Source organism: Sceloporus undulatus, chromosome 5, assembly GCF_019175285.1.
Source record: "Sceloporus undulatus isolate JIND9_A2432 ecotype Alabama chromosome 5, SceUnd_v1.1, whole genome shotgun sequence".
Taxonomy (NCBI): Eukaryota; Metazoa; Chordata; class Lepidosauria; order Squamata; family Phrynosomatidae; genus Sceloporus; species Sceloporus undulatus.
The window spans coordinates 55,996,591-56,022,461 of NC_056526.1; the positions used below are offsets into that span (position 1 = coordinate 55,996,591).

The 25,871-nt window shown below is 38.1% G+C and overlaps 1 protein-coding gene across 7 annotated transcripts in view; it reads right to left on the reverse strand.

The window, feature by feature from the left end:
* Positions 1-25,871, reverse strand: part of LGR5 (leucine rich repeat containing G protein-coupled receptor 5) — a 95,464-nt gene that overhangs the window by 25,666 nt on the left and 43,927 nt on the right. For 6 of the 7 annotated variants that reach the window (XM_042467520.1, XM_042467518.1, XM_042467515.1 and 3 more), the window contains exons 3-7: positions 19,609-19,680; positions 17,230-17,301; positions 9,157-9,372; positions 6,307-6,378; positions 4,790-4,858 (exon numbers count right to left, since the gene is read on the reverse strand). In XM_042467520.1, the coding sequence (XP_042323454.1) occupies positions 4,790-4,858; positions 6,307-6,378; positions 9,157-9,372; positions 17,230-17,301; positions 19,609-19,680 (501 nt within the window). Of the gene's footprint in view, positions 1-4,789; positions 4,859-6,306; positions 6,379-9,156; positions 9,373-12,810; positions 13,200-17,229; positions 17,302-19,608; positions 19,681-25,871 lie in introns of those variants that run through there. The other variant, XM_042467521.1, reaches the window with a different exon arrangement.

Here is a 25,871-nt window from a genome sequence, read left to right on the forward strand (position 1 = left end):
AGAGGAGTCACACTGGAATAGTACCTCTTTAAGAGCTCGTCTGATAAACACCATACTTAGAAATCCTAGTCTATTGCCGGGTGCCGTCTTGGCATGCACCCATTCAGATGGCATGCACCCTGATGACGTCCTTCGTGCACAGTGTCCAAACAGCTCTATGCACGAGGGGCATTATAAGGCTATGCCATGGCCTTTATGGTGCCCTTCTAGGGAGCAAATAGGAACCGCATTTCATGGCATCTATTTGCACTGGATTGGGGGCATAGCATGCAGCTGCCGTGTCCTCAACCCAGCGCTTCCAGGGGCGGCACAGAGCCACCCCTGAATGGGCTGTGTGTACAGCCTCTAAGAGGCAATACAGACCGGCACTTTGTGCTGCCTGTAGGTGGAGTCACGGTCCAGCTTCCACATGCTGGATGCTGTTGCTCCACCCCTTCATGCTACAATGCCACATGCCCTTCTAGATGGCGCGGCATCATGGCGCGGCCCTGGTGCAGCATTTAGATGATGCAGCACCAAAAGGGTGTCTAAAAGCCATGCTGCGGTGGCTATGATGCCCTTTCCATCATTTGTGGGCTCTTTTTGCACCGAGTTGGGGGCATGGCATCCAGTTGCTGTGTCCCCAACCCAGCACTTCTAGAGGCAGCATACAGTCACCCCTTACAGGCTGTCTGTACAGCCCCTTAGGTACTGAAAATGCCAGAGATCTCTATCCCTTACCAAACTACAAATCCCAGGATTCCATAAGATGTAGCTATGTCAGTTAGAGTTACTGTATATGGAAGTGCTGTAACTGTTGTGTGAAAAAGATGTGAGAAAAGATATAGAAAAAGATAAATAGATGAATGTGGAAGAGAAATGAGAAATGAGGAGAGTAAGGAAAAATGAGATGGTTGTTTTATGCTTGTGAATTAGGCTCATTTTCTACCTTCACGGTGCTCTCAACAGGAGAAATGCATTGCTAATAAAAGAAGTGACAAACCAGAGCCTGGAAACATTACTTTTTGGACTATAATGTTTTGAATTTTTCAGCTGACATGTTCATGAGTCATGCTACCCGGGAATTCTTGGACATGTAGTCTAAAAAAGTAACTTTTCCAAGTTCTGTACTAAACACATACCACTTTTAAAATCTCCACATAAATAGATGAATTAGTTTTTGAAATTTTTTGGGGAGGGGGGAATATTATCAGATGTGTTGTTCAGATACTGTCAGTTCTGGGAACTGAGGGCTGTTTACTATATAGGAAAAAATAATACGTATGAAGTGGCTCTGAGAGCAAGCCTTGTTTACAGCTCTTCCAGATGGTATCATAATTTGTGTTCAAAGACTTTGGGATGGAGAAATCCTGTTACCAGTACAACCATCATTCAAGACGATAACAATTTCTTATACTCAGGATACATTTTTGGTTATCACCTTAGATCTCAAGAAGCATACTTCATGAGGCAGCAATACACAAAATTATTTTAGATGAGTTAATAATTTTGTGTGCAATTTGTAAAAAAAATGTGTTAGATGATACCTTTTAGGTGAGAGTGAAGGGCAATGTAATGCAAAATAATACTTTACACTAGGAATTACATGTGGGGTGCATTTCATGGAGTTATGGGCATAATGATTTATAGTCCCTATGGGCTCATATTGAGTTCCTTTATTTTTATGGCCTGTGGGCATACCACTCATATATATGTTGAACAATAAAGGACCAGACGTGGAGTGCCACAGAACCAAACAAAAAAAATTCTAGTTTTCCTTTAGCAACTTTGCAAGTTGTAGAGGAACCACTTGTAACTGTGCACTCCAGCTCCCAAGCCAGAGTTGCTTCAGCAGGACTGTGTAGTCAATGGGGGTGAATGCTTCTGACATAGCCAGGAGAATCAACAAGACAGCAACCTTATCCCATATTTCTCTACCAATGAAGATCATCAGTCTAGATACCCAAAGATGGTTTGGTGCCATCCCAATTCCAGAAAGCCATTTGAAATAGATTTAGATGGAACTGTAATCTTCTTATAGCTTCCCTGGATTGTTCCAAGTTGTTTTCACAAAGAATGGGGTGCGTATATATCACATTTCATCTTGTTATTAATTCCTAGAATCTTGGAAATTATAGTTCTGTTTTTTAGTGAAGTTCACACAGTCATATTATGAAATGGAGATTCAAGAATTCTTGCCAAACCACAAAATTTGTCAATCCTTTTTTAAAAATTTCCAGTAAAAACAGCAAAATATTTTCCATTATCACTATAGACTGTGTGATATAGTGTCAAATGATAGATGATGTTTCAAGGTTAAAAGTGCAGACAGCTCATTGGAATAATACAATTAATTATAATGTTTTGGCTGAATAACATTATAACATAGACTTTTTTTTATAAAAAATCTTTCCATTTTCAGGAGTGAAAAATCAGTTGTTTTACTGACACTAAAATTTTATTTAAATTACAAATCACCTTGGTGAGTCTTTTCTGGGCCCCCATATTTATATTTTATAAGTAAAACAATAAATAAAAATAATCTACATTCACAGCAGGTACAATCAAGAATTTACATTCATTCCCAAAGTACAGAATGCTCACCTTATTCCTCAATGTACTCCATAGAGGACACCTTTTTGGATTTATATATGTATTTGCTGTATATATAAACATCCCAGCACCAACCTATCCTGTGAAGCTCTATTTAAATGATTTTTACATTTTAATTTTAACTTATATTGTGGAGTCATTTTTTTTAGCCTCGAATCACAGAGTATCCTACAAGTAAAAATAGGTGAACTGGATCAAGATTTACTGATCTGCAACTGGGCTGGCAGTCATAGATTTCTCTTACTTCTCCTGTTTACAGACCCTTCCTCTTAATCTACTTGAGGAGACAGAATCTTTCAATCCTCTGTCTACCAATTTGGTGCTGGTGCTGGAGAAACTAACATGAGGAAAAGTGGGTGGCAAAGTCTATTTCTGCCAGCCCAGCTGCATTTAGCCAAATCTGGATGCAGCCAATAAAATGCAATAAATATCTTCAGCAACTATTGAAGCCAGCATAAATAAGAGGCAAAGGTATCAGGAAAGCAAGACGAACACACTTCTGTACCAATTCAAAGCCACCAGCTAAGCATTCAGTGTTAGTAAACCAGCATAGACCCTGACTGCATCAAAGGTATTAATCCTCGCCCTTGTCTAAACGGATGAGTTCCCTCTGGGGTCACTGGGTTCTGCTTACATGATGCAGGGCCAGAAGCCTGAATCAGATCTGTACTGTCTTCATGATGCCCACACCCAATGTGGGGTTTCTTTCCCCTAACTTGCATTTAAAGAACTCACCATTAGCAGCAGTTTTTCAGCTACAACAGCAACTGCCTTTTCATTCGCAGTCTCTATTAGTTGCCTGATATTGCTGCTGCAGGTGCAAGTTGTTCTAAGATCAGAATGGCATGTCCAGCAACAGTAACATTTTCTGACCTCAGCAGTAGTGTCAGGCAACAAACAGGGACCATGTGGGAAGGTAGCCAACTGTTGTTGCTAGGGAAGAGAGCTGAAAAACCAGCAAAGTGAAGGGTGAATTCAGGGGGAATTTGGAGCCAGAATACTCTAAGTAACCCTCAGCCAGCATGCTCTCTATTACAATGCAGTCTTCACACCTTATACTGGGCTTTATTGCACAGGCCCCTAGCCTGGCACATTACAAAAGGTGGTGTGATGGGAACAGAAGGTGGCATAGGACACAGTTTACCACACAGGAGAACAATGCCACCACCGCTGGAACTTCCCATTGCGTTCTGGATGCGTCCCCCCGGAGGTGATTTTCAGGAACTCTTTAGAAGCATTCCTGAAAATCGCCTCCTCTGGGATGCCTCCAGAATGCGATGGGAACTTCTGCTGCCACTGGCAGCGTTCTCCTGTGCGATAAACTGCATCCTATGCTGCCTTCCATTCCCATCATGCCTCCTTTTGTAACACGTCAAGCCTGTTCCAGAGGCCTGTGCAATAAACTGCACTCTCTCACTGATAATGTCTAAAACTAGTGCTACCAATATGCAAGGTTCAATGGCAGCCAGTGACTTCCATGTCATGGGAGCAATGAATCTACTTTGGTTTTGATATCAGATTTTAAAGAAGTAGTACAAGGCACTAAACTTTTTTGTGGAATATGGTTCAACACCTTAGATAAGTCCTTTAAGTGGTTAAGATACTGACTCTGTTGATTGCAAGATATGCAGGTTGGTAGTTTGAAGCCCGGGTGCTGCATGATTGGGTGAGCTCCCATCACTAGTCTCAGCTTCTGCCAACCTAGCAGTTCGAAAGCATGCAAATGCAAGTAGATAAATAGGTATCACTTTGGTGGGAAGGTAAACAGTGTTCTGTGCAGTTATGCTGGCCACATTGTCTCTGACAATGCTGGCTCTTTGGCTTAGTAACGGAGATGAGCACCACCCTCTATGGTCGGACATGACTTGACAACCTTGTCAACAAGGAATATCTTTACTTTGTATAAAACCAAAAGCAAATGTACTGCACTCCTTATGTGGAAGTTATTGGCTACCACTGGCAACACATATATTTCTTATATTCCAGGGTGATATTAGGTAGATATTACATTTTCATTTCATACTTCTGGGCCTCAATAAATAAATAGGTTTAGAGCACTCTTAGAAATGTGTTTACTTCTTGCTCTCTCTCTGGTATTCCCAAAATACATAGACTGCACGTGTTATACTGATGCTGTCATCATTGTTGAAGTAAAGTAAAGCACAGGGTTCTTAGAAACCCTTAATTCAGTACTTACAGTTCTTTCAAGTTTCTGAGTGCTCTCACAGAAGTGGGGAATTCATTGAGATTGTTGTAATTTAAATCTCTGGATGAAAATAAAAATCACAGTAAATTAAACTGTGTATTACTAAATGGAATGCTAGTCTGACAAGTGAATAGTTTATTCACATTGTTCTGATAATGACATATACTACCTGTCCTGTATATTATGATTTATATCTATTTCTATATAGCTTCAGAAGCTCAAATTGTTTATGGATATTTGCAGTAATATCTTTTTCATTACCATATTTTCCGGCGTATAAGACGACCGGGCATATAAGACGACCCCCAACTTTTCCAGTTAAAATATAGAGTTTGGGATGTACTCACCGTATAAGACTACCCCACTTCCAATGCACACCAAATAATAAGTCCTTCCAAATGGAGCCCTGGTGGCGCAGTGGTTAAATACCTGTACTGCAGCCATACACTCAAAACCACAAGGTTGCGAGTTCAAGACCAGCAGAAGGGCCCAAGCTCGACTCAGGCTTGCATCCTTCTGAGGTCGCTAAAATGAGTACCCAGACTGTTGGGGGCAAATTAGCTTACTTGCTAACTAGCTTACTTGCTGTTCACCGCTATGATCTTTGGAATAGCGGTATATAAATAATTTTTTTTAAAAAAACCCATCAGATTTGATTTCAATATGATAATTTAAATTCAAATGCTTATGACATGCAGGTCCTTAGCAGGAAACCTTGTTGTATACAAAGCCTGCTTGGATTGGTCAGCTCTGCCTGCCTGCCCAGTGCTTTTTGTCTCCAAGACTATCAGAGCGGTAGCTGCTTTCATACGATCGCCGCATACGGCGGGGATGCAGCTGCAGTCGTTTTTGAGCTCCCCCCACCATATGCGGCGACTGCAGATTCTCCAGTCCGGCTTGGAAGTTTCAGCACCTGCCCTATAATATGACACCCAGCGTATAAGACGACCCCCGACTTTTGAGAAGATTTTCCTGGGTTAAAAAGTAGTCTTATACACCAGAAAATACATTATTTATTATTATGCACTGTTTAGTTAAACTATCTCCAAGAATAATCTTAAATCCACTTCTTTTACTGATTGGGCTGCCCTTACAATTTTTTTAACTTCTTACATCTTATACTATTCTTCAAAAAGTGGGGCAGGGGGAGCTATCGCTATTATGCTATTTTTAATGTGAACCATATGCTTTAAACTCTGTATCAGATAATGAAGAAATTGACAGTTTAATTTGGGTGGAAAACTGGGCAAAAATCTGTCAAAATTTTATTAATTTAAGAATTTGAAACAGTCACTCATGGAGAGATATCAGTAGTGCAAATATCACTACAGGGCTATGTTGTTTCACAAAAGGAAAAGCCAAACCAATCACTTAAATCACTTTACTTTTATAGAGTCATCATAAATTATCACTCTGAGCCTTTAGTAATCCCCAAAGCATGTTTGGCTTTTTATTTTATTTTTCCAGAACGTCAGTGAAAACAAAGCACAATGAAAATGTCAACTCACAAAGTCTCTAGGCTGTGGAGACCATCAAAGCATTTCTTTCCCAGAGAGTAGATTCTATTGTTATGGAGATGTCTGCAAAGAGTGTTAAGAACACAGGTCAGAAAATCATCTACACACAGTGGAATGGAGAATAACATTTTGATGATTAAATCTGAAGAAAGTCACTCCTCTAGGCATGAGTATATACAAGTGAAGCTTTTACAAGACTGTAGATGGGAGGGAATGCTTTCTACCTGTTCCCATCCCTTTGTACTCTGTTGTACTTGGCTCTTCAAAATTACTCAGGTAACAATATCTTAGTTTCCAGACTGCAAACTGCCAAGTGCCTGTGATCTAAACTGTGATATAGTCATTATTTTTATTTATCTCTTGATCTTTTAATTTTGTTCTTGCTCCCTATTCTCCTTTTGCATGCCAAAATGCGATATTTTAGATTGTAACAGATCTTGTAAGGAATTTTAAACTGAGAAGCATAACATGTTCTTTTAAAAACTCCTTTTAAAACCATAAATACAGTTGCCCCTCCAAGTCCACGGACTTGAGATCCATGGACTTGAAAATCCGTGGAGGGGCGACTGTCATTAATGTCAATGGGGTGCATGCCTGTGGTGCGCACCCTGCATACATACGCCCCATTCAAGCCTATGGGGCTTGAATATGCAAGAGGTTTGGTTTGGTATGGATCCTGTGTGAGTTCCAAGGGCCAACTGTATAAGGGTATAACTGCAGCAGAGCAACCAATTTTGTGCTTATTGCAACTAGGTAGTATCATTTTGCTATTCAATACATATTTCAAGATATAAGTAGTGAAAATAAAATGAAGTAAAGAGTGCCTGCGCTATACGTGGGCTCGCAATACATGGACTCGAGGCCACATGGATGGTGAGCTCTAAAAAGGTGAATGGGGTGTGCACATCATTTGAATGGGGCTTGAGCACACACGGCATTTGCCTTATGCAGAGGGGTCCAGAACGAATCCTCTGCGTAAGGCGAGGGAACACTGTATATCTAAATTGGACTCCAGACCAGGGTTCGAATCCTCACATGGGTGACCTGGGGCAAGTCACTCTCTCTTAGACTCAGAGGAAGGCAATAGCAAACCTCCTCTGAACAAATCTTGCCAAGAAAACTCAGTGGTGGGCTTGCCTTAGGGTTGCCCTAAGTCAGAAATGACTTAAAGGCACACAACAAACAATATCTAAGTATTGAGAGGTAACTCAAGTAAACCTAGAAGTATGTTTGTGTAATTTAGTCAGCTATTGGCTTGAGTACAGCATGGTTCATCTCAGATGAAACATATAGTGAGCTGAGTTACAAGTCTTTTACCATCTTGTGTCTGACAGGATCACTTGCTTTCTGTAGGATTAGAACTTCATTGCACAGCCTTAAGTGATTCTCATCCCAACACTGCCATTATCAGCCTTTGTTCATGTTTTCTCCTTTCTTTATGCTTCCAGTTGTAGGGATGGGGGTTTAACATCTGGCTTTTCTGCAGCTACGACATGTCATTGTTCTGATTTGGGTTTTTTAGAATCTGAGAAACAAGTGCACATTTGTGCAAATACTGTAGAAAAAATAGAAACAAGCTAAATGTTTTGTTCATTGTTGTTATTAGCTGCCTTCAGGTCAATCTTGACTCATGGTGACACTGTGAATAAGACATCTTCAGCCCCTCTGCCTTCTACCTCTCTGCTGAGGTCTTGTAGGCTCAGGCTCCTGGTCTCCCTAATTCAGTTTATGCATCTGGCATGCAGTCTTCACTTCTTTCTACTGCCCTCCACTTTCCCAGCATAATTGTCTTTTCTAGCCAATCATGCCTTTTCATGATGTGGCTGAAGTTTGACAGCCTCAGTTTTGTCATGTTAGCTTCCAGGGAGAGTTCAGGCTTTATTTGTTCTAGGACTCAATTGTTTGTTTTTGGCCATCCATGGTATCCTCAGCACTCTTCTCCAGCACCACATCTCAAATGAATTAATTTTCTTACTATCTGCCTTCTTCACTGTCCAATTCTCACATCTGTTCATGGTAGATGATTGTAACTTTAGTGTTCAGCTGTATATCTTTACTCGTTAGGATTTTGTCCTAAAGGAGTTAAAGGAGTCCTGTAGCTTTTTTGTTCTGTTGTGAAACAGTGGTCTTTTCTACATGACAACTATAAAGAATCTCTGAAAGCAGAGAGGTAGAGGATAGAAGAGCTTGGAGATGTCTCACTCACAGGGTTACCATGAGTCGAGGTTGACTCGAAGGGAATTGACAACAACAACAACCAGGTTTTGTTCAATTCTATTTTTCATTACCCTGCAACCCAGGTCAAATTGCACTTTTGCTATTGTAATGGACTCTTGCACTACCACTCTGCCCCAACAGATCTCCAGCCATAATGTCTGTACAGGGATAATAGCCTACAACAGATTGATTTTGAAATAAACCAGCCATGTGACACAAAGTGACTATATTCTGAAATGTTTATATATTGATGCAGCAGATCAAAGGATTAGGCTGCAAGCAAAACGTAGTTATCAACAATTCATTTTGTATCATTTTATGTGGTTAAGACAAGATATGCTATGTCTTTTAAATGAAACGCAAGGATAAAAGAAGGCATCAATGTTTGCAGCTCTATCTTCTTCCATTTCATGCTAGTATTTACACCATTACCCAGTTTTTGGACCTATCCATTATTTCACATTTTTGCTACTCTATCTGCTATAGGTACATCTTTTTCTCACTGTTTATATTTATCTAATTACTTCAAGATGGTAACAGCCAAAAATTCTTGAAAGTGTCAGTTAATAATGATATCAAGTCCTGAAATACAAATCAGCTCCTATCCCAGACTACAAAACTTACAAAACTACCAAACTGGAGAGATTTCCAAAAGCATAATCTGGGATGTGGTGTATTTTGTTCAGTGCCAGTGTCATTGCTTGAAGTGCTGGCAAACTCCTGAAAGCTTGTACTGGAATTTCTGTCAAAGAGTTGTCATCTAGCCACAGGTGTCTGAGCGAAACCAAGCCACTGAAACAGTTGGGAGGCACGAAGCTGATGTGGTTAGCATCCAGACGCCTAAGGGAAACATAAGGGTAGAATTTAGGATTTTTTTTGGAAGGGGTGTGGGATATAATCTTTTGTAGAATGGCCTAAACTGGAAAAAATGTTTCTGCATTTCTTTACAGTTACTATATCCCAGTTGTTACGTCCTGTATATTTTATTTTACTGTCTACTTTAAGTGATAATGAAATACATATCCAAGTACATTGTACAGCTTCAACAAGATCCTTTTCCAAACAAAATTAATTAGGAAGTATATTTGATGATCACAGTGGTAGTGGGAACTTCTCCATTGAAATAATGAAGTATTTAGTTCTTTTCATTAGATTGACTAAGTAGAATAGCAAGAAACAGGGTAGCCAAACAGAAATAGACAGAATGTTTCAGAGGACTCTTTCTCAAGCTCAATATTCAACAAAATGACTACAAGATGCAAAAGCTACAATGAGTGGAAGAGATGATATGTTGCTGGAAGAGTTTGTTTCTGCAATATTACAGCCTTGAGACAATGATTCAGGAAGCTGTTTGTAGACAAATCACATCAGATGTAGCTCCATCAAATGTATGCCAAATAGATGATGGTTAAAGAAATTATGCTTAAATATTTGCTTTCCATGAGTTAAAGATATGGTAAATGGAAGCAGACTGTCAGTAATCTTTCACAAACCAAATCTAGCTCATTTGAGAGAAATGGGACTTTGTGGTAAGCATGCTAATCTCTTTATTTAAAGCCCATTTCTTCATTTCCACTCACATAAAATGTCAGGTCCATTTTATCTCCTTGTTCTCAGTATTTCTACCTACTGCACGAGAACAAATAACAATTTCTGTGGCTCCATGCCAGGCTGGCAAATAACTGAGACAAGGTCAGTTGGAACAAATTTAAAAAGTTCAGTGTCAAATCCTTTTTACAATTTAATTTTCAATACAATAACTGACATGGCAGGCCATAGGGACACAGCTTCCAAAATAGCTCATGAAGACTGTCAACAAACTGGAGAAACTGGAAATGTTTAGAAATAACCAATCTGAGCCTCTGTAAAAGCAACAGTATATTTTGTGCTATGTTTTCAAGTACTGTATATGCTTTTAAAAAAGAGAAGTTTCTTTGCATTTAGTTAGAGATACATTTCTTGTCTGTGTGATGTTTCTGTCTAAGCCAAGGACTTAAGAACTGCACTAGCTTGACAGTTACTCTGATTAAAGGGAGAACGGAGGAAAGAAAGCTTTAATCAAGTCATATTTTCTCCCTCCTGCATAGTTAACATCCTGATGTATAGATGGCCTAGATCTTACAGATCTTGCATCTGACTCAGAGGTTATTGGTTATTCCATTTAAGGACTGCAAGATGCCAGGCAGTCTTATGCCTACAGAATGATTTGGGAAGGAGTAGAAGGCAAACACTGCACCAATAGTTTTTCTGTACCATAAAAATCAAGATTTTATAAATTAAATAATAGTTTATAGAATAAGTTTATTTTGCCATAATTTACTTTGGAACCAGTCCCAGGTTGAAGAGTTTTCCTGGCAAATGGCTTTTGCACAGGGCAAAACTGATGTCTGTGATGGGCAGTTATAAACTATTTTTTTTTTTTTACATTTCTCACAATTTTACAATTTCTCACAATGGTTGGCATATTGTTGCTCAGAACACTGCAGGAAAATGTAATCTTTAAATAGCTCATAATGCTCTGTTACATGGTAAAACCTGAAGAATGGCTGGGCAAATCATGCTGGTGGGTTGGAACAGTGCAGGTCTCCAGATGTTGAGCTGCAACTCCTAGCAGCCCTAGTCAGCATAGCTAGTGGTGAGGAATGCTGGGAGCTGCAGTTCAACAACATCTGAAAGACCACATAGTTCTCACCCCTTATTGAGCCAAAATGTCTGTGGACAGCAGTATAATGTAAAATGTATTTTGGAATAAAATTTATTCCTAAAAAAACCCAAAGTTTCAGGTCTGTGTAGTAACTGTTAATCTTTAAATGTTAAAGGTTATCCAAGCCTAAGATAAACTTGCATTACCTATTAATGCAGAAATAACAATATTGATTTCTGATTCAAATCCAGCAAAGTTAATTTTTAACATGCTGTACTAAGAAGCTACTAGGCCACATATTGCAAACTATATAATTTAGTTAAAGCACTCACAAAGTACTCTTCTTGTTATCTAATCTTTTCCTTTACTCTTAAGAACCATTTTCCTATGTGCAAATAATAAAACATTAGTGATTGTGCTTCCTGTCATAATGCAAATAATGCATACTGATCTGTAAAATATGCAATGAAATGTTACATTTTCATTCAGTTGTTCTAGTTCTTCTGATCAAAGTTTTGGCACTTTCAAAGCTAAGTCCATTAGCTCATAAATAATACCTTATTTATAATTTAAGTATGTGGCTAACATATGGAAAGTTTAAAAGCAGCTATTAGGCTCAAAAGGGGGCCAATTTAGGGATACAAAAATATTTTATTTTCTACTATAGACAGCATATAAAAAGGCTATAGTATGAAACTCATCACATGCTCACTTACAATGTCCAAATTTTCAGCCAAAATTCACAAAGCATAAGAAATGTAATCCAGTGCCACTTTTAAAAACATATTCTGTGTGTATGTGTGCATATAAATATGTGTGTGTATATGTACTGCAGTATATCTACAACATATTATACTTGAAGAATTATGATCAAGTATAATATGTTGTAGATATAAATAATAAAGTAAGAAGACTTCTCTAGCAATAAAATACTGATCCTTATGATGTTAAAAAGTGTCCTCTGGGCCACAGTCATGATATAATTTAACCTCAAAGAAAATATGAATGCAGGCTCTAAGAAAGCAGATTTAAGAAGGAGACAGAAGATTGAGAGCTCTCTGGAAGATAAGCTTTTTTTTTTTTAGTTTTCATGTGACACTTTTAGACTGTCCAATTAGATGCAGACTTTTTCCAAGTATCTTCATGGCTACATTTCCTTTACCGTCTCATCATCTTTCCACATTGTTCTATATTTGATGTTTAGATAATATTTATATAAGCTTTTAAAAGGTACATGTTGTTTGCAAAAGTATGCATCTAACAACAGAAAAAAAAATCCTACAATGATCCAGAACTGCTGTTAGTTTGTTGCACCCTGGCAACATTTTGCAGACTATCAAAATTGGTTTAAAAAAAAATCAGGTATAATATAAATAAAAATAAAGCATATATTAACCATGTTTAAAATTTCTTTTAAAAACAGACAATATAAAAAATAATTAGTTATAAATATTGGAGATGATCAGCAAGTAGTTCTTTCTATCTAGATAAGACTTCTTCTAAAATAATGACTGCTAAGATGCAGAAATGCATTATCTTTTAAAACAAAGGAAGTGTTCAGAATGTTGTTTTTCTTCTACATGAAAATGTAATAGCTAGATTAACTGATTAATCAGTTGGAACAAGTTGCTTACCTGTCGCTCTGGTTCTTCAGCTGGTTGTCTTTGAACCCATACAAATGGGTTTTACACATATACAGATTAGAACATTCTAGCTGAGTATTTTTTAGTATGAACCTTGCTCTCCGTCTAATCTACAACTTTAGGAAGAACTTATTTACTGTAAGAGCTGTTCAGAAGTAGAAGAGATTGCCTTAGAGACTGATGGATTCTCCTTTGGAGGTTTTTAAACAAAGGATAGATGCACATCTTTCAGGAATGCTTTAGTTGTGTACTCTTGAGTGGCATAAGGTTGGACTAAATGGTCTTTGTGGTCTCTTCCAATTCTAAGATTATGATTCTTATCATTTCCCAAGCAAATAATCAGCATGTTCAGGCTAGTCTCCACTCCGTTCTAATGTTCACTGTAATAAATGAATGGCAAGAAATCAGTAAGAGGGATGTAGGGCTGATTGTGTAAATTCACAGATGACCACACAAAGAAACAATTACAGATAAACAACCTGTTATTCTTTGTAGTCTCTGTGACTCACACATATTGGAGATTAGTGATGTAATTTACTGGGAAGAGGGAAGATGACATGCCAAAAAACAGAACAGAACTGCTCTTCCAAATAAAACATCAGTCTTGCCTTGAACATCCAGTGTACAACGTGTTGATACAATCCATTCTGAGAAATGTTGGGTAAAAATGAACTAGTCTTGCTTAGGATTTCTATAACAAATTATAAAAACAGTAGTTCAATCCACATAAAAGACCAAAGCTCTACAAGTATCTGGGATATTTCAAATGGACTGAGGGATTTTGAAGAACAGTTAACATGTTGTACTGGTTTGAGCACTGGATTACGACTCTGAAGAACAGGCTTCAAATCCTTACTCAGGCATAGAAACCCATTGGGAGACTTGAACAAGTCACAAGTAAAAGCTGATGAAAAAGAAAAGATTCACCTTCTTGTTGAATGCCATGCATTCAAGAACATAAGCCACATTGGTTCCCCCTGGGAGAAAGGCAGTATATAAGTGGGAGAAAAGTATATTGAGTGGAAAGGAGGTATTGATGTCAGATTTGACCAGGATTACTGGATGGGGTGAGTCAATGTTGGTAGGGAGGTATCTTGACCGGTTGGATGATATTAGTACCTAACCATTACAAACTGGATTCAAAACAAGAGGAACTGGGCTTTTACCATGATGCACTGGGATTTTGCAATTTTGAAAATTTGGGGACACAGCAGGAAGAGGATGAGCTTAGTGGCTGCATGGCAAAAATGTATATAAAGCCCAAGCCTCATTGTACAGTGTGGGTTTGTTGGTTGTCGGTGGTGGATGTGTAGCTTTGGATTTTGCTTTCTGTATATAGCAACTGGAAAATTAAAAAGCCTCTTTGAAGAGACACTTGTTTCAGGGTGCTTTCTCAGCATCTGGAGGAAAGGAGGAGATTCCAGATCAGTCACACAGTCTCTGCTTAGTGGTTCTTCTGGCAAGAAGCTTCTGCGTAAATCCATGCAGGCTGCACACTCAGCACATTCCAACAATCTCTGGGTCAGGAGATGATATAAACACTGAAGCAGATCCAAAGGATGAAGAATTTGAAATACACACACACACCAAGAATTACCTGTTGCTTCTACAGTTAGTGGCTATTAAACAGATGGATCACTATTCACAGCTTGCTACCAGTTTGTAGTTGGTATCAGAATGGGCAAGACAGCTATGGCAATAGAAGCTGATAGATCAGTGGTAAGAGTATCACATGCAGCAGGTATGAAAAGTAAAGACTGAATATTTGACACATTTATCAAGAAGTGAGTATAAATCATTTGAAGAGCTATGGTTGTGTTATCAACAATGACTGAGAAACTGGAAGTTATGACTGGGCTGCTACAACTGGTTGATTTTCTGCTATTTGCTTGGAGCAGGAGGAGCAGCCTGACAGAATATTTTTGAAAAAAAAAACACAGAGGATCTCAAAACAGTAAAAAAAGGGTGGGCTATAGATCTATCATAAAGGATTTAGTGTGGTATGAGCAGGGTCATTTTGTTGTTGTTTGCCTTCAAATCATTACCAATTTATGGAGACCCTAAAGTGAACCTATCATGGAATTTTCAGAGGTGGAGCGTGTGATTTGTCTAAGGTCTCACAAGTGGGTTTCCAGGCATGAGTGGGGATTCAAAACCTGGTCTCCAGGCTTGTAATCTGATGTTCAAACCACTACACTGTGCTGGCTCTCAATAGTTGCTGTAATTTTTATGGAGTAAACAGATCATGAAGCACTCTTGGTACTGAAGAGACTGATGACACAGTGACTCTATCTGGGGACTAACGACAGGGAAATCTTATGTAGGATGCCAGCTCAGAGACAGGAATCTCCATGTGTGTTCTTACTGATACACATATTTACATGGGAAAAAAGGGGAGTGATCTTGTGTTATAGCCAAATGAGAACTCTAAACACTTTGAAATGGAAGGGTAGGTCAGTCAGGATTACACTGACAGGACAAGATCTGTCTGTTCCAATTCTGAACAGGAACTCATGCAAAGCACCTCACTGGAAGAATGATGATCTATACGAGGTTCTAGTCTTTCTGAAATCGGTGTAGTAGGGTGGAGATTGATTTGAGGCAATATTTCAAAAGACCTTGCATTCCCCAGAACTGCACAAACATCGACAAGAATAATTACTCAAGACAGCCAAAGACATGCTCCATATACAATCCAGGCAACTGTATTGGCATATGAATCTTTTTAGAATTGGAAACAAGATACTTCATCTCATCTGAGAACAGAAGGCTAGCTTTTAAGAGGTGCAGGATAAGATCTATGGCACACAGTTCAGTTTCCCAAGAAAGGAGAATAGTTGAAGAGCTTGAGGTATATGGCATAGGGACCTGCCAGTGCTCAATCCCACACTTACTTCCTGAAGCAGCTTCTTTGCTCTGCTCAATGTTAGGGCTGATCTGAATACGTGTGAAATGTATTCCCATGAAATCCATTAGGTGACTACTTCATAAATATCAGGTGGCAGAATGCAACAGGGCATTTATCCTAACTGTAGTTGTAAAGATACGTGGGGATGGGGTGGGAGAGGTGGAAGAAGAGAACAAACCTGTCCCATGGTAATAAATGAAATTTATCCCACATTTGGAAATAAAGTATATATTTTCAGGGAAACCCATTTAGCAAATACTTGAACTAGAAAGAAGAACAGTAATAATCTGCACAATTGGCAGAGCACCAGTAAAGTTAGTTGGGCCAACCATCAATAAACATGAGGAAAATGGGACAAAGGAATCATCAATATTCATATGGAGTACCTCTAACTTAACTAAGCTCTAAATTTCAAGAAAGCTTTTATTTTGTAAAACTTCCTTAGCCTGCTTTCTGTTCCTTTAAAAAAAGGTTTCCTGTTTTCAATAGTTTCAAAGTAATCTGTATTGTAAATCAGAAACCAAGAGAAGAATCACCTTATGGACAGAAAATTACCAGGTAGTATGAAACGAGAAACTTTTATCAGACTGTGCATTTTGATTAGACTGGCACAACTCATTTAGAAAACTGGTTTTCTTTTCTACAAAGAGTTCACAATTGCCAATGATCCTCTTTCAAGTGATTGTAGCTATTCTGAACATGCTTTTATCATTGTCTCTGCTGTGGGCTCCACAGCTGTTTAAAGTTCCTACCTACCATGCTCTTTCTCTTTCTCTTTTAATTCTGTTACCAAAAACCAGGCTCTTAAACAGGTCACACAACTGCTCAACTTTCTTCCTTCCTTTCCTTGACCTCCTCTTCTCTAGCTTTATGGAAAGATATTTGCATCAGAGTGAAAGATAGAGAGATAGTGCATTTAGAAAACTTGTTGAGGCTTCAAGTCACCCTCAACATGATAAAGAACCCTTTGTTTCTATAGTTTATCATTTCTGCAGGTCCAGTTTCTCCTGGAGATTGAACTTGAAAAGGAAAGCAATAGAGGTTGATACATGGAATTACAAATCACCACATTTGGAAAATATTACTAACATACATTACCCCTTTTTTCTTGCACATTTGTTTTAATATGTGTTTGGTGATATTTTTTAGGACTGTTTCTTGCTTTCATTTAAAATCAATGTTTTGTAACTTAGAATTCTTAGGCTGACACTATGTATGGAACTCATGTTCCTTAAATCTGTTGTATGGCCTTTAAACATTCCTTTGAAAAGCAAAAGTGAGACATTGTTTGGGCCAAAATAAAATAAGACAAGAGTAAAATAATTAGTCTCAAACCAATTATTATATGATCTTTTATACATTTTAGAAAATAAGTAATATGCTTTTGTGGCATAAAATATTATCTGTAGATGTATAATTTATATACGTACTTAAGCAATGTCTTTCTGCCTTATTCTATTAACTATAATGTGCAATACTATAAGAAAGATGCATATACTTACAGAGACTGGAGAGAGCGCAGGTTCTGCAAGGCCTCTGAGGGAACTTGTCTTAACAGATTGTTTTGAAGCATTCTACATGTGTGTATATATAAACACACACACACATTTAGAGAGGGAGGAAAAACAACATGATCTTAGTTTAGTTAGTTTTGTTATCTTATTGTGGCACAGTCTCACAACCACCTTCATTTAATAGCTGTTAGATGAATAAACAAACAAAAAAGCCCTACTATATCCTTAAAGGCTATATCACTATACATGGTGTTAATTGCCACTATAATGAAATTGGGTTTTAGAGATGGTAGCCCTACTTCAATCACATTAATATGAGAACTAGTGCATTTTAGCATTCAGTTAGGCCTAGTGATATCTGTGTTCAAATCCCAGTTCAATCACTGGGGCACTTTAGCCTAGCCTGTTTACAGTGGTGGCGTTACAGATAAAGGGGATGGGAGGAAAAGATGCTGAACACTACTAAACTTGGGGGAAATAGCAATGTTAATGCAACAGATTGAAAAATGTGAGAGTATATTTTTTTTCATCATTGAAAGGTCCATTGACAAAATGATTTTTATAGCTTGGGGGAAGCCTAAACCAAATGCAAATTTTATCAAGTCTGAGAAGATCACTGGTGAGACACATGTTTTTTCAAGGAACGTACTAAGAAAAACTTATTAATAAAATTGCAGGTTTGGTATTTGAATCATATTATCATATGCTATTGGCTTTATCTGTTTCAGTGATGGATTTTTCCTATGAGTTTAGATTTTTGAAAGAATATATAGAACATGATTTTGTTCTATATACATTCAGAACTTTGCTATTGTGATACATGGTTTCATTTATGTTGCATTTTTCAGAATCCCAACACCTTATCATTTCATCCTAGTCTTATTCCAGTTAAGTATTATGGTGTGTGTGTGTGTGTGTGCGCGCGCATGCGTGCACACACACACGGGTATGTGACATGATGTCTCTTGTTGACTTATGGTGGCCCCATTAATTTCATAGGATTTCATAGGATTTCAAAGATGTGGGACAGACGACCCTAACCCTAACATGTACTGGCGGCACCATAATGGTGGGGCCCCGTGTACATGGATGCCGTCATTGTAACATAATGGATGCATAGCGTCTGCACATTGCGCCATGCTAGTTATGTCACAAGTGTATGTGTAACTGGTATGTAACTGGTATGGTGGAAAAAGAACCCGCTTTTTGTGGGTTCTTTTTCCTCCAAAGTGAAGCCACATGGATTGGTGGCTGTGGCTTCCCCCAGAGGAAAAAAGGCCCCCAGCAGGACGCCCTTTTCGGGTGGTCTGTCCCAGGCCTTAAGTCAGTTTCTTCCTCAGAAAGGTCCTAACTAGGAAAAAAATAACCAGCAAACTTACAGCAGAACACTACACTTGTGTGCTCAGAAATAAGTATGTGGGACTGATGCTGTAGATATATGTTTAGAACTGCTGCCAATGTACTTCAGGAGAGGCAGTTTGCTTAGTTATGGGGATGGGGAAAGGCCCTATGGCCTTTTTGGAGGTCATGATGAGGCCGTAATATAGGCACACTGGATGTTAATTCTAGTACTATGATTTCACATCAAGTATCTACCCATTCAGCAGCTGTGCACATGTGGGGGTAAAATAGGAACACCCACATCTCTACCAACATGTTAGAACACTGGAACCATTTACCCCTTACAGCAATAGACCCTAGAGTCCCAACAACAATCCACTACATCAGCCGCAAATGGGCTTACACAGAACTATCTGCATCCTGATTACTTCGGATTCTGCTTCTGAAATAGAAGTCCATTTTCACAGATAGCTCTTTGGTAAAGTTAAGAAATCTCATCTAGTTTAAGAAAAAAAAGGTTCCAGTTTATCCTGTATTTGTTAAATCTATCACGAAACAGAATATAAGATTAGGGACATAGAATATTTCATTATATTCTACTGTTTTACAGTGATTAATGTATTCTTGTTCTCCTTGTCACACCTACCCATAAAAGTGGAAATCCATCATCACTTGAAAAGTTTCTGAACTTTGAGAACTAAACCTTGCCCTTTTGTGGAAAGTTAAAGAAACAATTACATGAAATTACATTTGTGACTGATACTGTCCAGACGATTTTTGACCTGATGAGCAAACTGTTTTTGAAACATCACTCAAATTCATCTTTTCAAGTTCATAGTTTCTCCATCACAGTGAAGCAAAGGCCATTCCAATACACACACACACACACACACATACATACATACAAAACTTTCCTTTTGGAAGCTCTGATCAAAGTAAACAATGCACTTAAATAAAATATTACATCCTGGAAGATTTTAACAGATAACATAAATGAATGGAGGAAAAAAACAACAGCCTACTTACAATACTTTAAGACTGAAAAGTCCAGCAAATGCTCCTTTGGGAACGTGTGTCAAGCCATTTCCTGCTAGTCGTCTGCAGGGTTAAAACAAAGAATATAAATTGATTTCATTTCATGTGGAATTAATTTGGATGTTAAATTGTACAAGACAGCAATGTTGGAAGCACCAGGGCCAGAAGCAGTGGTTTAAGAACCTTGTTTTGTCATCATTAATATTCTGTGCAAAACATCATACAGTCCATTTACTGGCAGCTGGGAAAATGCATTTGATTCAATAAATCCAGATTATGGTGCATGTGCATTTTTTTTTTTTTGCCTGTTCTGCTTCAGTAGCAAACAATACAAAATTCTAGACAATAGACCAGCTAAATTCAGTATATCATTTTCATAACTTTGTATTAGCCCTGGTAGAAATTACAAGAATCATACATATAGATGACTAAAGCTCATTAGTTTCAAGAGATCATGGCCAGAAATCCCTCAAGCCCATTTATAGTGGAATGTAGCTTATCATTTGGCACCTGGGCCTCACTGAATAAGCAAATGGAAGTCCTGTCTTCACCAATGGCAACTGCCATGTGCACGATGCCAAATACAGAGACATATCACTACACTGGTAGAGGAGTTTCCAGTAGTGTTCAATAGTGATCCAATAGTTTTCAATAGTTTCCAATAGTGTTGTTCACAATGGGGTGTGAGCATACACAGAATTCCGGAACAGATCCCCTGTGTAAGGGAAGGCCCCACTGTACTATGTCCGCTTGTAACTCTATCAAAAAGGTAATAAAATTAATCTGTTATGACTTTTTTTTTAAGAAATGTATATTGACTTTAGTGATCATCACATTCCTTTCTATGTGCTTACAGACTGTTGTTTTTTTTTTAACTTATCTGCTCTAAAATCTTTCCTGGCATTTATATCAGGCTGTCTGGCCACAAATGGTTTGCGTCCTCCCCCTCTCGAAGATGGGGACAGCATTTGCCATCCAGTCTGTTGGTATTTTTCCTGTCCCACGGGAATTTTCAAGGATTATTGCCAGTGGTTCTGAGATTACTCTTTAATACCCTTAAATGTAGCTCATCTGGCTCTGGAGACTTGAATTCATTTAAAGTAGCCAGGTATTCCTGTATTAACTCATCACCTGTTGTATACTGCGTCTTCCCTACTGCATCATCTGCTCCATTTGGTTGGTTAAGTTAGTTACTTCATATGGCATGTAGTTTAGCTCTAAGATCTCCCTAGAAATCTGTACATGATCTCTAGATGTCCTTGCCTGCCATCAAGGCTTCTCCTATAAATTAGTGTTTGTGCTTGACAGTCTCTGATTTTTAGGAATAAGAGCTGAGCTTTTCTGCTCTTAAGTAATTCACTGCAACTCCCATAACTTGTTACACAGGTGTAACTAAAAACATTATCAGTCATTATGTTGTTTGCAAAAGGAATATCAATATGATTTCATTGCTTCCAAAAGTAGCATGTTACAGATAATGTTATTACTTGTGTTAACATGTTACTGCCAAGGAATCATTTCATCAGAAGATATACTGGAATTCTGATATTTTGTTTAAATTAGTATGTCCCAAGTTCTTAGAATACTACATGGACTGTTCATGTAATTCTCAGCTTTAACCAATTCACAGTACTGTCACGAAGATAATGAGATGGCCCTCATACATGGCTGTCCTGTGGGTTACATATATTTTAACTCACTCTGTGGATCAGTCATTCAGTATATTGTTCACTTTAGTACAATATTACTTCACTAGGACAAAACAGTTTGAATCTTGGGCTGGTCTGGTTTCTTTTCTTTATAAAAAATGTCCATCTGGAGGATTCCGTAAACACCCTCAAATACTGTAAATGAATAAAGGACTGCAGTTGAATGAGTTCATGTATCAAGCTTTAGACTGTGTTCTCCTTGAACTGAGAGGATTACAACTCTCTCCCAAGTCCTTGAATTTGTAATCTCATGATCTAAGTAATTTACAGTATAATTTTATTTATTCAAAAGCAAGATCCACTGGGTGCAACATAAATGTGCCCATAGAAAGAGTGTGTAGGACTGCAGCAGGAATATCACTATCAAACAGATAAACCCATTAAAAAAGAAGTGGGTACCATTATGGACACAGTCTGCATATTTCTAAACATACACAAACACACATGCCATATTTTAAACTAAAGCTTCACTAAATTTGCTTTTGCCTGTTGCTTGTTACTGTGGCTGATAGAATCACTGCATTTGAAGAACAGAAAAAATGGTCAGATTCTATAATTATCTGAGCAGATATATTGATGATGATGAACACATATCTTTGACTCTGTGTATTGTTTTATTATTGTTTGGGATACTGTTAAGATCTTGCTTTTTGATCTATTCTGACATCTAAACCACCATCACCCCTTTGTTAATACAAAAGGAGCCTAATTTAACTCCACTGTCCACTTTAAAAGAGCTGATGTGCTTCATTTGAGATTTGGAAATTACTATGTTAATGCGGAACAAACTTTCTTGTCTTTCTTGCTTCTATCAGTCTCAGAGTTCACTCTGGATGAACAGAAGGTAGGGGTGGGATCAGAGCAGCTACTGGTGCTTTATTTTGAATGTCTGCAGACATCTCTGTATTGAGATTGTGATTATGCAGATTCCATGGCTTCAATGTCAGGTCTGCAATCTATACCCCTATCCTTGCTTTTTGTAACATATTGCTTGATGTAGAGCTCCTGCGCTTGCCTTTTGGTTTACCATTTGGTTTGCCATTTAATAAAAGAGCTTTAACAAATGTGGAATTTGGCATTTATGTTATGACCAAAATGGCCTTTTTTATTAGAGTACTTATACCCTGCCCTTCAGCCCTAAAGGTCTTTGCTTTTTGAGATCTTATATTTAGCCTTGCCTTAAAAAACCATCTGTGAGATTGTGTACAAGACCAAGAAGACAAACCCTCAAGATTTATGTGAGTCTTAGTACTTTAAAGTATGGAATACTGAGTGGGATTTTACCATTTTTTTCTATTTTACTCAGTACTGAAGAGTTCCTTCTTATACTACCAATTCTGTCTTGTAGCAATGGAATTTACAATGTGCTATTGGCTGTTTGCCTGCATGGGGAGAGACTTGTCTTATCAGTAAGCACTACTATGCTATAAAGCCCAGCTAAATGTTCTTTATATAGCATATATCTCCACCAATACAGGACTGTAAAAGTAAGTTATCACAACCCAGAGAAGGCACATGTTGAGACCATATGCAAAGTCAAAATCTGTCGTTTGTACTGAGAAGCACGCCAGTGCATAAGTACAGTCACATTTCATCAAGCCCAGGGTCACTGTGGCCAGTTCCAGATTCCTGAGGATGTTTGTAAAAGAGAACTTCATTACTAGGCTCCAGAAGTTCAAGGAAAAGAATACAATTAGGCAACTGAGTTGAAAGTGGTATGCATCTTCTGCACATTTTCTCTAATCAACTTATCATACACAAACTCAGTTTATTGTTTTTCAGTTGTTGCTATAGCATTATTTTTGCATCAGGCAGAGAATTTCCCTTTTTGTGCATGCTATGAGAATATTTATTTTTGCTCTTTTCCAATCTTTTCCATATTCATTTAAGCAGGTGATCTATGTAAACAAATTATGTTTCTGTCAGTTTGTTTCAGCATCATGCAAAAACAATTGGATAGATTTTCACCAAATTAGAGGGAACATTTGGGATAGTATGACTTAGCATATAGGGCACATAGCAGGCATTAAATTCATGAGTGTGGTGGCTTTGAGGGAGCACCTTATTCTAAAATGTGTTTAGCTGTAGACTGGGAGAGGAATGATCCCTCAAGGTAACAAAGGTCCCAAATACACTGCAGAAATAATCCAGTTTGAGACCTCTTTAATTGCCTGTCTCAATGCTAAGGAGGCCTGGTGACGCAGTAGTTAAATGTCGGTACTGCAGCCGGTTTGATCCTGCAGGGATCCAAGGTCCTCGTAGCCTTCATTCTTTCATAGGTTAGTAAAATGAGTACTCAGCTTGTTGGGGGCATTTGGCTTACACATTGTTAAGTGCTTAGGGAGTGTGAACACACTGATAAGCAGTATAGAAATGTACTTACTATTGCTATGTTAGGGAATTCTAGGAACTGCAGTTTTGTGAGATATTTAGTCTTATTTGTCAGAGAGCTCTAATGCCAACATAAACTACAAGGTCTCCCTAGCATTCAGCCAGGGCAGTTAAAGTGGTCTCAAACTGGATTATTTCTCCAGTGTGTTTTGGCTGCTGCCTAATGTTGGAGATGTTTGGCTCCTAAAGAGGTAGGCAGTCATCCTCTAGAGCAGGGGTAGGCAATCTTTTTGAGCCGGGGGCCGGGTTGCTGTCCCTCAGACAACTGGGGGGCCGAAGTCAATAAATAAATAAATAAATAAATAAATAATTCTTTAAAAAATAAAATAAATAAATAAACCGGGACAAATGTAGGACAACATTTTCAAATGGTGGATACTTTTTTTAAAAAAAGTGGAGGACACGCAAAAAAATTTGCTGATTTTTAAAAAAATGTTAATAAAAATGCATGTTTCTGAGGCGTCTATAGACAATTGCCCCCCTTGCCCCTGCGTGCAAGAGGCCAAAGGCGCCGGCGGCAATCAGCGGCAGGACCGGGCTGGGGCCGGTTCCAAGGCCTCGCTGGGCCGTATCCGGCCCGCGGGCCGCAGGTTGCCTACCCCTGCTCTAGAGCAATTGAAATTGAATAGCCATTAATATGAGTAATGATTCTCCCAAGCAATGCTGTGTACTACAGTGAGTCTATTCTATTGTGGGAGTTAGTACAATTGTCTTCTATGTGTAAAATCTCTTGTTTATGCACTCTTTTATGAGTTGAAAAATCAAAGGCTTTCAAACACTGTATATACTACCAATTTTGTTGTTGTCAATGTTTCTCTAAGCACATTTTCCAGGTCTACCTATTATTATTATTATTATTATTATTATTATTATTATTATTATTAAAACAAAAATACTAAAATGCATTGAAAACAATACAAAAAAATTATATACAGACTTTTAAATTATTATTTAAATTATTAATATTTATATTTTCCTTTTTAAAAATATATTACATTAAATTCTCTCTATTGGTTTACATTACAGAGAAATTGTCTTTTCCATTTAACAATAGAATCTCAATAAAAAGAAAAAAATCAGCATAATCTGATCACATGATCAGAACATAATAGTGCATGTTTCTATTCAAAAAAGTTATTTCTAAAATCTCATTTGGGATTGCAGAGAACTCAACGAGGAAGTTTCCTTGCTGGCATATAAAATAAAATTAAACCATAATTGTTCAAAATTGCCTTCCCTCCACAGCTATTTAGGTTGCTTTAAATTGTGGGTGACTTTCTCAGTGAGTGCAGTGGAGCAGACTTTGTCCAACCAAAAATCATGGATACATTATTTAGCATTTTCCAATATTGGTATATAGTTGGCTCTCCCCATAGATGGTCTTACCTTCTGCAGCTTTGAGTTTATGCGGAAGGCAAGCCCTGGGAGAAGTAATGGGAAGTGTAACTGCACCGTGCGTCCCATGCCCCGCCTTGCGAGTGCGCCCCCATTATTTTGTATGGAGCTTAAGCATACACTTTCCCCCCCAATACGGGGGGGGGGGGGAGTCTGGACCCCCCCCACATAAGGGGAAGGTGGACTATTTCCCTGAGCACTGACAAGAACAGAGAAGTTTTAAGCTCTTTCCAGTCCAAGTTTGCATTTTCATCCCAAAAGATGAATACTACTCACCCCCTACTCCCTCATAACTTTGCATATCGACAGCTTGGAGTTCTTAGAAAATCCAATTTTTGGATGATTAATGAGTTAATTAATAATGGTGCACCCATATGTTCTAACAGCTGTATTTCACCCATGCTCAAAACACAGAGGTTTTTTTTTTGTTCTATATTGGTCCATTGCAGATAATTCTCTAATTTAATAAGAAGAGCTGCTTGTTTTAAATGAAATGCCTTAAAATAAAGAGCTAGATTGGGAATGGCTAAACCACCTTTAATAGAATTTTGTGCATTTTACTGAATTAATAAACTTTAGTTTCTTTTGACTACCTATAAAGTTTTCTATATGGTTCTGCCATGTCTTTAATTGTTTTAATCTAGGGGTCTATGGGAGCATGTGGAACATAAAAATAAATTTTGGGAGGATAAACATTGCACAGACACAGCACATGTAACTCTAGCCAGATGGCTCTGTCTGAAACCCAAAGTGAAGTAG